This window comes from Camellia sinensis, chromosome 2 (assembly GCF_055761805.1).
Source record: "Camellia sinensis isolate YWXY chromosome 2, ASM5576180v1, whole genome shotgun sequence".
NCBI classification, from domain to species: Eukaryota; Viridiplantae; Streptophyta; class Magnoliopsida; order Ericales; family Theaceae; genus Camellia; species Camellia sinensis.
In genome coordinates this window covers 21,991,548-22,005,310 of record NC_138962.1, presented here as the reverse complement: position 1 = coordinate 22,005,310, position 13,763 = coordinate 21,991,548, and the positions used below count along the sequence as shown (strand labels likewise).

The window sequence follows — 13,763 nt, the reverse complement described above, 5'->3', positions numbered from 1 at the left end:
AGTGTTTGTGTATGAGTGAGTGTTCAACAAAACCCTACAGACACACACACACACACACACACACACATATATATATAAACAGGGGCAAAATAGTAATTTTATATCAGGGTAAATAGGGTGGGGGCCGGGTCTGGTGCTGAAACATATATCCTCGTCCCCAGCCCGAATATCATCGAAGATTCATTTTTTAATACCATCCCTGACTCGTCAGGGATATTTTCTGGGAATAACCGCTCAATTCGGGATCGAGGGGTCGGGTCCCCGTCAGGTCGGGTTTCGATTGCCATCTCTAAGCTCTAGCATGGTCATGTGAACCATTATTGCCTTTTTCTCTTGTATTGGCTTTTTGATTGTTGGTTAAATTATAATTACATATTGTCTTTAGTGATTTGAAAAATTATAAATATTTTTTATTTAATAAAATTAATTACAAAAATAAAATTTATAATTACTCTTCTATATAATAATAAAATTATTTAAATTATTAATTCAAATATATTTTTAATATTAATAAAAATTATTAATTGACTCAATAATTTATTAATAAAATGAATAATTTATTATGAAATTTAAAACCTCAAAGGTGAAATAAAATTTTTAAAATCATAAAAAATAATTTATATTTTAACCAAAATTCAAAAAATATATTTATAATTTACGCTGGACTATTTGTACTCCCAAACCAACATACCGCCATAATCTAATTTCAACCTTGCGACTGGCAACATGTTTGAGAAAGTGTTTGAGACTTGTCTCTCTTTATCACTTCCACACTTGACAAGACCAGACCTCATATGCGAGAAGAAAACACAGAGAGTGGTTATAGAAAGAATGAAACAGGGTAAATAAGAAGAGGCCAGCCTTTTATTTGACAAATTAAATATTGTAAAAATTTGGAAAAACAAATCAAATTAGTTAATTATCAATTCTTGCCACAATAGCACTATATATAGACATGCTAGTTCCCACATTAGAGGACCAACATTGTCAAAACAACACAACCAAAGTTCTCAAAACTTTTGAAAAATGGCTGTTACACTCAAAAATGGCTACAAGATGCTGATTATCGGACTCGGCATCCGGCATATGGATAGCAAAGACATAAAAACTGTCCTCATCCATGCTATCAAGGTCAGTTACCGCCATTTCGACTGTGCTGGTACTCTCACTCTATCATATGTATGTGTATGAAATTATTTGAAAAGTTGTCAAAAAATAAAGTATATAGACTAAATTTATTCTCAATGTAGCAGAAATTGTATTGCATTTTATTCTTTCATATATTTTGTGAAGTGTGTTTTCATGATTTAGAGATATATATACACCATGTTAGTTTAATATTAATATTATTTAACCCAATTTCTAATAGCTTAGGTTTTGAAAATAATCAGTGATTTAACTTGGTATCTCACTCTTTCAAGAAAATGTGAATTCAAATCTTGTTGCCCACCACCCGGGGTGGTGGCCTAGTGGAGAAGGTATCCTTCTCTACAGGCATGACCCAAGTTCGACTCCTAGGGGGAGCGAAAACGTTGGGTTCTCCAGTGGTTCATTTTGGAGACCTCGCTCTGTATTCCAATCGACTCCTGGGCTCGTCTATGGCGTCTGGTTGAACTCCGTTGGTACCTCGGTGGTGAGTCCCTTTCTATAAATTAGGTTAAATTAGGCTATTGGTACACTAAGCCTGGGCCCTGGATGTTGTGATGACACCTCAGAGCATCCTTTCTTGTGTTTAAAAAAAAAAAATCTTGTTGCCCAAAAACTTGAATAATGTTGAATGTGAGAATTTTGCAATTTTTACAAAAATAAAGTTTCTTATAGTAAAAAACTGATTTTAATTATATAATTATAAAATTAGAAGTGTGTCGGTTTTAAAAGAGGCATACTTACGTAACATTCTTGTGTCTAAATCTGTTGTTATTTTGCTTTTATTTTCTCTCTCTTCATCACAGTGGTCTCTTGCATGTAATATTAGTAATTTTGTCTCCTACCATTCCGTGCAAATGTAACCTTACCAATAACAAAAACGGTACACTGACAAGCCGATGATTAACAACTTTGCTCTTTTGCATTATAATAATCTCAAATTTTTTGTTGTTGCAGCTCATTACAAGAATGAAGAAGAAGTTGGTGAGGCACCAGCAATAGCATTGCAAGCTGGGCCTCTAAAGAGGGAGGATCTTTTCATTACTACCGAGGCTAGTCATAACAAACCATTTTTTTTTTTCAACGAATCTAAGCGCACAGAAAGATTTTGTGTCCCATTCTGTGAAATCTTTTTATGCGCTTAGCACAGTTGTTTTTTGACATCTAGCCTTTTTGGGCTTTCCAAAAGCATATATGAAATTTCACATTGGCTTAGTAATGATAACTATTTAAATTATCATATTTTGTTGGTATTGCAGCTTTGGAATTCAGATCACGGACATGTTGTTGAAGCCTGTAAAGACAGTTTGAAGAAGCTTCAGCTAGATTATTTGGATCTATACCTTGTTCACTTCCCTTTAGCCTCACCACACCTACTCTTTTCACCATTCATCATAAACAAACTTGCAATGAATTGTTTGGTTTGTAAGAGTAGCATTTTTTTGGATGTTTGTCTTAATTTTTTAAAGTTTTATTTATTTATTTATTTAGTTCACTCACATGCATGCAGGAGTTGGTAAAACTAAGAGTGTTTTAAGGGAGGATGGTGAGCTAGACATAGACGCAACCATATCCTTCGAAACTACTTGGCATGCCATGGAACACTACAACAAAAAAGGTCTTTGGTGATGAAAATGCGTGACGAAAAAAAATTCCGTCTCCAAATATACATGTTTTAGAGATAAAACACTACAGGAAAAAGGAGGTATGGTGGCGTTTTTTTAACGACGTTTTTTTGAACGTCACTGTTATTAGTATTTAACGGCGTTTTATAAACGCCGCATATTCTATTAGACAAGACGGCACCGTTTTATAATGGGAAAACGCCTCCAAATGCGGTGCCACACGCGCCTCCTTTTGTTAAACCTTATTTTGAATCAGAACCCTCTCTAAGCATTTCGATCGAAGATTCAGAACTCTCTCTCTCTCAACTCTTATACGCACACATCTCTCTCTCCCTCTTAACCCTCTCTAAGCTCCATCGAAGATTCAGATCGAAGCCCCATCGAAGCGATTTCGAAGCTCCATCGAAGATTCAGATCGAAGCTCCATCGAAGCGATTTTGAAGCTCCATCAAAGATTCATACCTAAGCTCCATCGAAGATTCAGATCGAAGTCCCATGGAAGCGATTTCGAAGCTGCACCGGCGAGGTAGCGAGCTCCACCGGCTCATTTGCAAAGATTCAGTGATTTTCAGAAGCTCAGATCTGAACTCTGACCCCTCGATTACTCGCATTTCAAGCTCCGATCTGGAAAAAATCTCAGTTCGATTCTTGAGGTATGTTCGGATTGACTCAATTTGTACGATTATTTGTTGTTCCCTTCATCTCTCTCTCTCTCTCTCTCTCTCTCTCTCTCTCTCTTATGGTTCTGCGATGGTGGAGGGGCTGGGAAGGGGTAGGTAGATCGTCGGATTTTGGAGGATAGGCAAGGGGATTACTGAGTTTGGTCCTGGAGGGAGGGATTTCTGTATCAATGTGCAGATACATAAATGATATATATATATATATATATATTTTAATAATGTCTATTGGAAATGTTTCTATTTTTAAATCAAGATGCAAATGATGGGAACTTGAATGGATAGGATTTTTGCACAGAGTCTTGTCTGGCCTCTGAGACCGACCATTTACTTGTAGATACTATTGAAAGCAGGGTGTTGAGTAACAAGGAGGGAGAGTCTTCTCTTTCAGAAGCCAAGTGGTTAGAACATGATGAATCTTTGGCTGTTTGGGTCAAGGTATATATTAATGTTGTTGCTTTGACTTCTACCTTGTTCTCTTTTATTATATCATTAGTATAGTGCACATATACAAGTTTGATAGTTCTGGGGCGCTGTTTCTCAATGTGGTTGCCTTGTTGATTGAGGTTTGATTGTACAGATTAGTATGATGGCTGGTGAAGTAGAAATTAAAACTTCACCTGGCGCACCTTTGTAATTTAGGCCCTTCTGTTTTCATTTTATAGAGTTGATTGAAAAATTTTCGGAGCTCTTTTCTTCACTCTCATGAATGTATTGTTTAACGGGTTGACAAAGGTTGCATTGACTGTTTTGAGGCTTCCTGTATTCTATAAACAGAGGGATTTCTTATTCTATCCTCCATGGGCTTTTGGGTTGCCAATTTGGGTCCGCAGTATACCCCTCTCCTTAGTGGAATCAGCGATATGGATCAGTCTTACATATTACACAATTGGGTTTGCTCCAGACACCAGCAGGTAGTAGTGGTCTGCGTGTTCTTGGTTTCTCGTTATAGTTTTTCATGTTTATACTTTTGCTTACCAACTTAAATTCTTCATGAGAAATTTATTCTTCCTACTCTGCATTTAGTGGTCACTTGAACCTGATAATTTATTCACTGACAAATACCCACCATCTGATTCAGGTTTTTCCAGTAGTTATTGGCATTGTCCAGTATACATCAAATTCTCTCTCTCTTTCGCTTTGTTGCTGTGGGAAGAAAGCTGGTTGTTGTATGCACTTTAGGAACCTGCACATTGATAATGAATATTCTGCTTGGAGGATTTATAGTTGCCCAAAGTAAGCTGCCTGATTTCTATTTTCACTTTTGAGCCCATCTTGAATTAGAATGAGCTTTTAATTTACCAATCTTTATACCACATTGTTGAATATTTCTTGACACCACTACACATTCATAGCACTATCATCCCGACTAATTTTGCCCATGGAAAGTGTGAAGTAAATCAGTAATATAGTTCCCACGCTTGACCTGTCAGAAACAAAAAGTGAATCCAGAAGTTCCCATCAGAATCACAATTGTTTCAACCATTTATAGTGTTAATAGCAATCCATATAAGAGGGTGTGGTGCTTCTGGACCAATAAGACTTCTTGTTACATGGTTATTTGGGCACGAGAAAAAGTCAACAGTGCTACATGTATGTAATTAAAATATAGAAAAATATATAAAACGTACACTCTGTGGTTTAGATTGATTTTAAGTGTAATCCAAATAATACTAAAAATATATCTCAGCCACAGATTATATTTTCTGTGCATTTTCATTGTTTTAATTTTGTGCAACTATCATTTCTAAAGAAAAGGTCAGTCATACCCTTCTATTTTTGTGCGGCCTCGTTGATCGGGAGCACCTTGTGTAGATGTCACTATTGGAAAGAATGAGTTGCCTTATATATATCTATGTATTCATCATAATGCATAGCTCTTCGTTTCTCATCAAACACAATGGAAAGAATGAGAAAACAATTGCATATCCTAGAAATTCAAGTTAAACAGTTGTGTATCCTTATTGTTGATGCGGTGACTGAAGTGGCTTGGGTTATTACCCTACTTGAATTTTTGACCAACTTTTACTCCCTATTTTATTTTTCATGGCTACCATTACTTGTTTCGTAATTATCCTATTAAGGTTACCTCAATTATATTTTCACAAAGTTAGACATGACTAATGGTTATTTTCCCATTAGATTTTGTGGACAACTTACTATTTTCCCATTAAATTACTAAGTTTTTCCCTGTTTTTTATTTTTTATTTTTTTATTATATATATTAAATTTTAGTACTAGTTTTCATATTTTTTCCCCTAAAAATGTAAAATAAATTTTTAGTTGCCCACATGCCCCAATAATAGAAAAGATAGTAGTGACATATATATGTCTATTTGAAAAAATTTACAAACATAGACATAAACCTCTTATATATGAGATGGGTTTACTTTTTTTTTTTTGGGAACTATACTTATATGAGAATGTTATATCTGATTTTATAATTAATTTCAGTGTAAATAGAATTTTTTTTTATCATTCCGTGTGCAAGTAAAATAATTCGACCTATTTACATACTCAAATGCGTAGTCATAGAAAGTGTGTGTGTGCGTGCTTCACAAACATATGTGTTGAGTGTGTAAAGTAAGTGAGTATGATTGTAATATGAAAGTAGAATTATGCATCCTTCTTTGTTTTCTCACACACATTCTTAGGTTCATGCCTCAGGGTGTTACCTCATGTCTTGATTTCCATCTTTTAATTCTTTATTATGGAATGCTTCCTTGTTTTCTTTCTTTATTAATATTTTTTAATTTTTATTTTATTTTAATGTGGGACTTGGGCTTATTTATGTATGCTTATCTTTGCTTTGCAGGAGGCAAAATTTCAAATATGGTGAAGAATGAAGATTCAGGTAGCCCTAGCTGGAGTGCTTCACTCTTTATGCAGACAATAGAAAATGTTGCAAGAGCTGTTGCTGCTGCAGCTGCTGCTGCCACTACTGTTCGTTCACCCCGACCATATGTGGTATTCTCATCAAAAGATGACAACGGCAATAGTCCACTACATAAACTTCAACACCAAGTTTCTAGAGTACTAAAAGGCTTTTCACAGCCTCCTGAAGTGAAAAGTGGAACTTATAACCCAGAAGTACTAACTAGCCAAAAGCGTCAATGGGCAAGCGTCCAATTGCAGTCCCTGGTATTTATATTTATCTCAAGTAAAACCCTTTTTGGTCCAGGTTACTTATCTCTTTAGCAATCAGCTGTTCATTTTGCTCTGGTACTTGCTGTCATCTTGCATATATCTTGTAGTTTCACCATGTAGTGCTTACTTTGAATGGAAAGCTTATAAGAAGTTGTGCAATTTGAGTTCAAACCTGCTCATAACGTCAAATGCCTTCGATTCTTGTGTGTTCCCATTCCCTTTTATACAGATGGTCGTAATAAAAATGAAATTTTTGTCCTTTGTGTTTCTATGGTAGGTTTTATAGCAACACTGGTTTTACTAAGTGTGTTATTCAAATTTGCAGGATCATAGGCCTTTAAAAGAGCCATCAAGGCTTTTTGAGTGCATGGTGGTTGTTGGACTTCATCCTAATTGTGATATTCAGGCACTTCAGAAGCAGTACTTCGGGAGAAAGTCTGAAGGTTCAGGTAAATTTCGAAGTGCATTAAGTGGTCAGCATCAGTCTCGTGTAGAGCCTAACCTTGAACCCCAGGTGCTAATTCTTTTATGCTAAACATTGAACATAATAATTTTATAGATCATTGGACATGCTTTGGATATGATATATGACCTCTCAGTTTTTTATTTTCAGGTCTTACTTAAGTATAAGGATCTTCTTTCATTCTGCTTTCCTGGAGGTGTGGAGGTTAGTTGGATATGAGATTTATTTGTTAATGAGTTCATGTACTCTGAATAAATTGTAATTTATTTCCAGATATGTACTGTAGTTACATGGGCATTTTGGCTGCATAGAATTTAATTATGCTTAATATTATTGAAATTCAAGAAAGTAAACCTTGGAAGTTCTGAGAGATAACTCGTGAACACATGGATGGGCACATAGAAGTCACAGATGAGGTTTGATGTCACTCATATATCTCCATTTCATCATAATTAGAGGATTGTGACCATCTTGATGCATCATTTCTTGCAGAGCACTTGAAGACTTAAAATGATTGAACGAAGTTAGTTATCAATTATCTGCTATATTATCATATTCTCTGATGTTTTGGCGTTTGATAATGTTTACATTCTATTAGTTTGATTTCCTTTGATTGACTGAAACGGTTGCTTAGGATTTCGATTTCCATTGTTGATCTAGGTGCTCTTCTCTTTTATTGGTCTGACTCAAGCTTGTTTTGGATGATTTTGATTTCGATCTATGTTTTTGTTTTTCTTAGGTATCGGATCTATAACTGTTTTATTTGTTTTAGTTCTCTCAGGTAGTCAGCTTCAATGGTTTTGATCTGTAACTGTCTTTTATTTAAATAGTTTTATTGTTTATTCTACAAATAGGTAGCTAAGAAGATTTATGTATTTTCTCTCACTCTCTGTGTTTCCTCTTTTTTAGGTTTTTATTTGCTAAAAGATGATTGATGAACATTGCTTATTGCTCTCCTTTGCAATTTACCATTGATTACAGACAGTTGCTGGATTAGCAGCAGATGGGAGGCAAGTTGTTGCAAGAGCAAAGTCTGAAGCAACAAATTATGAAAGGTTTACATTATGAATGATGAAAAAACTATCAAGTCAAAAGAAAATATGTAGACAATAGATATTTATTCTCTATTTTGGTTTTCCTCTTAGGAATTTATGGATGAAATTTTTTAATAGTTCTATAATTCTGATATGAATTGTTACTTTTTTAATGAGATCTTACTATGCTTATGTCTAATTGGTAGTGGTAATGTAATGTAGGTATTTATGTCTAATTGGTAGTGCTAATGTAATGTAGATCTTCTAATTCTGGTCGATGTTGGGTTCGGTCTGGTCTGCTCTGTTGTGTTTATGTCTTTCTTCTACTCGTCTTTCTCTGCCTTCTCGTTGCCATGTCTGCAGAGCTTAAACTCTCCCAATCGAACCGTATCTTTCGCCCTAATGTAACTCCCCCCTCCTCTCTCTCTCTCTCTATATATATATATCTATATATACATATATGTGTGTATTTATTGATTCTGTAACTAATTTCAGGAACCACTTGAAGGCAAAATCATCACAAAGCTTCCATCTTCAATCTCCCACAACGGGATTCGCCTCACTGTCAATGGATCAGTCACCTTACAGGTTCTAGTTCTCTTGTTGTTTCATTTTCTCAGCTTCCAAACAAACATAGATTAAGCTGAAACTTCATATTTATATATTTGTTTAGGTCCGTGGTGGATCAGCTGGAGTGATCGAGTCTTTATATGGTGTTCTCAAGCCTATCCCAATTGTGTAAGCCATCTCCATTTCTCCCTTTTTTAATATCATTAACATTAGGATAAATACGAGTAATTTTTAAGTGGAATTAACAGTTAAAAGAGCAAAGAAAGATGAATTCTTTTAGTTATGAACATAGGGAAGAAATTCAAAAGCATGAATTTTTCAATTGATTGATTTTATTAACACTATGCCTCAATATAGGGAATTAATAAAAGAAAAGAATTATAATTTTAGAATTTTGATACATCAATATCAAGGACTGAAGAAATTTAAAGCCTCAATTCAACTGGTCTGATCCTAATGCTACAAGAGTATGCATTGAAGATTGTTTTGTTAATACAGGTTTTATTTCAAGAGTTTTACTAATAGAAATCCTTTCTTGGGTTGGCATCTAAGCTGATATTTATTAAGAACTCTATATTTGGTTGGTTGGAGTTGATGATTGAAGTATAAGATGGTTCCCATGTTGATTAGAGTAATTTTTAGAAAGATTTATGTCTTTGGCTTAGGCCTTGTCAGGATGGTTCCCATGTTGATTAATCATGAAACTTCATATTTTCAACAATGCTTATTGGATGGTGATACTGCCACATGTTATCACCCTTGCATCCAATATTTACTCCTTGGGGAGGTGTCTTGTCAAAAAAAAAAAAAAAAACTAAACTAAATTTGGAAAATTCGAATAATTCCTCATATCTTTCCATAGTTCCCTCTTGTAAGCAGAAACATAAATGAACTTTAGTAGAATAGATAGTTTTCAGAATAATAAAGGATAGTCATACATGAAGAGCTCAATATGTGTAAGATACAAGAAGTTCAAGGCTATGTGTGATTCATCCGAATATCACATATTTCTATAATAAATGAACAATGGTCATTTTCTGCATCTGGGCTGTTTATATGTATAGACAGTGTGTGATCTGCATATTAATTATTTCTTCTATGTACACTAATTGTATTTATAAAAAAAAAAAAAAAGACACTAATTGTGGATTGTTAAATGCACCTAACTAAGTTTTTAACTTTCAGCATCTAATCTTGTTTCATTGAAGACAAGTTTGTATTTACTCTCAAGAACTGCAGTGCCTTATGTTTCTATTTTCCGGAGGCTCAGTTATGCTATATGTAGTTAATATTTACATAGTGACCCTTGAATTAAGGTGCAATTCCAAAATCCCTGTTTTGCTATTTTTGTTTGTGATCAAGTCAATAATTGTGTTTTTTTTCCTTTGTTATCTATGCGTGCAGGTTAGGTTTAATGTTTGTGGGAGGCCTAGTTTTGGCGTATGCTTCAGAACACCTGGGGATTGGATCATTTTTGAGAGGTTTTGAAGTGCATATGTTTCTTATGCTGATTTTCTTAGGCTTGTAAGGAAAGCTAATTTTTTTTTGAGCAATTGACTCTCAACATGCTGATTTTCTTAGGCTTGTAAGGAAAGCTTTTTTTTTTTTTGTTGACATGAAATGTATGTTTCTAGGAAGGATGGTGAACAATGTTATGTTATTGTTGCAGGAGCATGTTGAAGTATTCAAGTATTTAATCAAATTTCGATCTTTAAACAATGTTATGTTATTGTTGCTATTTTACAGGTATATTTTTAAAGTTAAATATGACAAATTAATAGATTAAAAAAAAAAAAAGAAAAAAAAAATCTATTGCGGTGTTTTTCAAAACGCCACCATAGTTGTATTTTTAAAATAACAAAAAGCTATTACAACGTTTTTGAAGCGTCGCGAATGCCTGTGTGACGTCATGTGACCGTCGGCTGCAACATTTAGCGGCGTTTATAAAAACGCCGCCTATACTAATTTTACGACGTTTTTAAAGCGTCATATACTTACAGCGACGGCGGCATCCTCGGCGTTTGGTGGTAAGCGTCACTGAAGGAATTAGTGGCGTTTTTGAGACATATAGCGGCGTTTTGCTAAAAGTCATTTTTCCTGCAGTGAAAGTAAGATTTCGCCTCCAATTGTAATATTTTTAGACAAAAAAATCAAATTTCGTCACCAAATGCTTAAAATCAATAACACAATAGGATACAAAAATTTTATTCATCTCTATATTTTATTTTTCGTCACAAAAAAAATTCCCGCCCTTGGAAAATTTCGCGGAATATTTGGGTGCCATTTTAGAGACAAAAGTTTTCGTCACCATTGTACAAATTTTTCCGCAAGGAAATAATTTCATCTCCTATAGTTTTATTATGCAAAACGACGTCGTTTCATGCCATAATTGAGAAATCCTCTTTATTTGCCTAAATCAATTCCTATTTTGCAAAGCTCTCTCTTTCGATTAGACATGAGTACCTGTTTAAATAGATTTTTCTACCACCATTGCCGCCATTCCAACACCACCACCATCTCTGCTGCCATGGATCCATTACCACCGCCGCTACTACCACCACCACTCTACCACCACCTCTCTTCCACTTCCATGTTGCCATTACTTTATTACCGTTGTCACTCTACCACTACTATCACTACTACCACCACATATCTTCCGCCACCGCCATCACCACTGTACCACTGTACCACTGCCACCACTAACTCTCTTCCACCACCACTTCCACCACCGCCACTTTACTACCACCACCATCACCTTTATACCACCACCGCTACTACTTCACCACCACCATTGCCACTACTCCACCACTGCTGCCCCCGCCACTGCATCACCACCACTACCACCATCACCTCTCCACTACCTCCACTACCACTGCCACACCACTACCATAACCACCGCTGTCGCTACCATTTTTGTTCCATCACCACTGCCTTACTTTACCACTACCGTTGCCGCCACTCCACTTCCATCGCCGTCGCTCCACTGCCACCACCACTAGCACTCTACCTCAACCGAAACCATTTAAATCCCTTTATCAAATAGATGAGTTTGAATCGATTTCATTTGGTTTCAATTTCGAAAATTAATTTTCAAGTTTCAATTCTTATTTTTTAAAATTTTTAGTGAACTTTTTAAATATTTTAATTGATTAAAATATTGAAAAATTCCAATAAAAATAAACAAAAAAATATTAATTAAAAACTCAAAAAACAATTTTAAAAAATTGAAATAATTTTTTAATACAAAACCTATTTTGACTCATTCAAACCCTGATGAAAAAAAAAAACTAACAAATTATTCCCAAAATTCCTCTTGAAATTTCCCCCCCACCCTTTTTCTTTTCCTTCTCTTGCTTATAGTCGCTCATTTGTCTCTCAGTTGTGCTCAACGGCGTAGGGCAAGGGAGGCGGCGGCTTGCAGCGGCAGCATCTCTCTCAGTCGCTCATCTCTCTCTCGACAGCGTCTCTCTTTCTCTCTCACGCGCTCACTCAGTCTCAATCGCCTCTCTCTCACTCACTCAGCGGCGTAGAGCAGCGAAGTGGCGTAGAGCGACTGCGAGTAGGGGCAGTAGCAGCAGCGTCCCACTCCATCGTCATCATCTCTGAAGAAAAGATGAATTTCTTATTCAATACTTTCAATGTACAAGCTATACTCATATATATAGTGCTACAACTATATCTATACAAGAGATATGTATCTAAAGCACATGTGCTAATTTTTGTAACTGTCTAACCATCTACAAACTATCAAACTGCCTAACTGTTATCTGTTTTGAGCTAGCTTGGCTTTATTACTGAAACAGAACAGCAGCTGAGCTGCTATGCTTGGGCTTTGATGGCTGATTGCTTTGATGCAATATCCTCAACATTCCCCTTCAAGCTAATGGGGTGAATGAACTCCATAAGCTTGTCTTTGAGATACAAAAATCTGGAGATGGAGAGAGGTTTAGTGATGATGTCAGCCAACTGGTCAATAGTTGGAATATACTGAAGAACCAGCTTTTTAGCGAGAACTTGTTCTCGAACATAGTGGCAGTCCACTTCAATGTGTTTAGACCTGGAATGAAATACGGGATTGGAAGCCAAAGCCATAGTAGAAATATTGTCACACCAGAGAGTAGGAGGCACATGAGAGGCAATAGACAATTCAGTAAGGAGCATGCTAATCCAAGCCAACTCTGCAGCAGTATAGGCGAGAGAACGGTACTCTGCTTCAGTGGAAGAGCGAGAAACTGTGGCTTGCTTTTTGGCGGACCAAGACACCAAGTTAGAACCCAAAAATATATAATAACCTGAGGTAGATTTTCTGTCTGAAACATCTCCAGCCCAATTAGAATCAGAGTAGGCCTGAATATCAAAAGAGCTGGGAGAATAGGTCAGACCATGGCCAATGGTACCATTAACAAAACGCAGCAGTCGTTTAACTGCAGCAAAATGTCCAATGGTGGGAGCATGCATATGCTGGCATGCGTGATTAACTGCTAAAGAAATATCTGGACGAGTTATGGTGAGGTATTGGAGAGCACCAACAAGGCTACGATAGAGAACAGGATCAGAACATGGAGCTGATGAATCAGGAGCAAAGGAGGGCTTAACTGATATAGGTGATGGACAGGGTTTACAATTAGCTAAGCCTGCCTTATGAAGAATATCCTCAGCATATTTCTATTGGGACAAAACATAGCCATTGGAAGCTGGGGTGATGGAAATACCCCAAAAATAGGATAAGTCACCAAGTTCTTTCATAGAGAAGGCAGTGTGCATATGAGAGATAAATGTTTGAATGTGAGAAGCATCATTGCCTGTGACTAAAATGTCATCCACATAGACCAAAAGAGCAGTGAAAGTAGTGCTGGTTTGCTGGATGAATAAAGAAGAATCACACTTGCTATTATGAAACCCTTGAGATAAAAGATAATTGGAAAATGTAGAATACCAAGCCCAGGGTGCCTGTTTCAAGCCATATAAAGCTTTCTTGAGATGACAAACATGATGAGGGTAATCTGGATGAACAAACCCTGGTGGTTGAAGCATAAACACTTCCTCTTCAAGAACTCCATGAAGGAAGGCATTGGATATGTCCAATTGCTTCAAGGGCCAC

At 36.1% G+C, this 13,763-nt stretch overlaps 2 protein-coding genes and 1 pseudogene across 2 annotated transcripts; all 3 read left to right on the top strand.

The window, feature by feature from the left end:
* Nucleotides 1-1,026: 1,026 nt before the first annotated feature.
* The window catches only part of LOC114286876 (NADP-dependent D-sorbitol-6-phosphate dehydrogenase-like), an 80,119-nt pseudogene continuing 67,382 nt past the window's right edge, over nucleotides 1,027-13,763 (top strand).
* Nucleotides 5,895-7,555, top strand: LOC145819506 (uncharacterized). Its single transcript, XM_082913496.1, has 3 exons — nucleotides 5,895-6,589; nucleotides 6,921-7,109; nucleotides 7,209-7,555. Exons 1-3 carry the CDS (start codon nucleotides 6,053-6,055, stop codon nucleotides 7,275-7,277), a joined length of 795 nt encoding a protein of 264 aa, XP_082769622.1. The 5' UTR covers nucleotides 5,895-6,052; the 3' UTR covers nucleotides 7,278-7,555.
* On the top strand, nucleotides 8,214-10,400 carry LOC145819507 (uncharacterized). Its single transcript, XM_082913497.1, has 4 exons — nucleotides 8,214-8,496; nucleotides 8,588-8,680; nucleotides 8,766-8,830; nucleotides 10,067-10,400. Exons 1-4 carry the CDS (start codon nucleotides 8,446-8,448, stop codon nucleotides 10,188-10,190), a joined length of 333 nt encoding a protein of 110 aa, XP_082769623.1. The 5' UTR covers nucleotides 8,214-8,445; the 3' UTR covers nucleotides 10,191-10,400.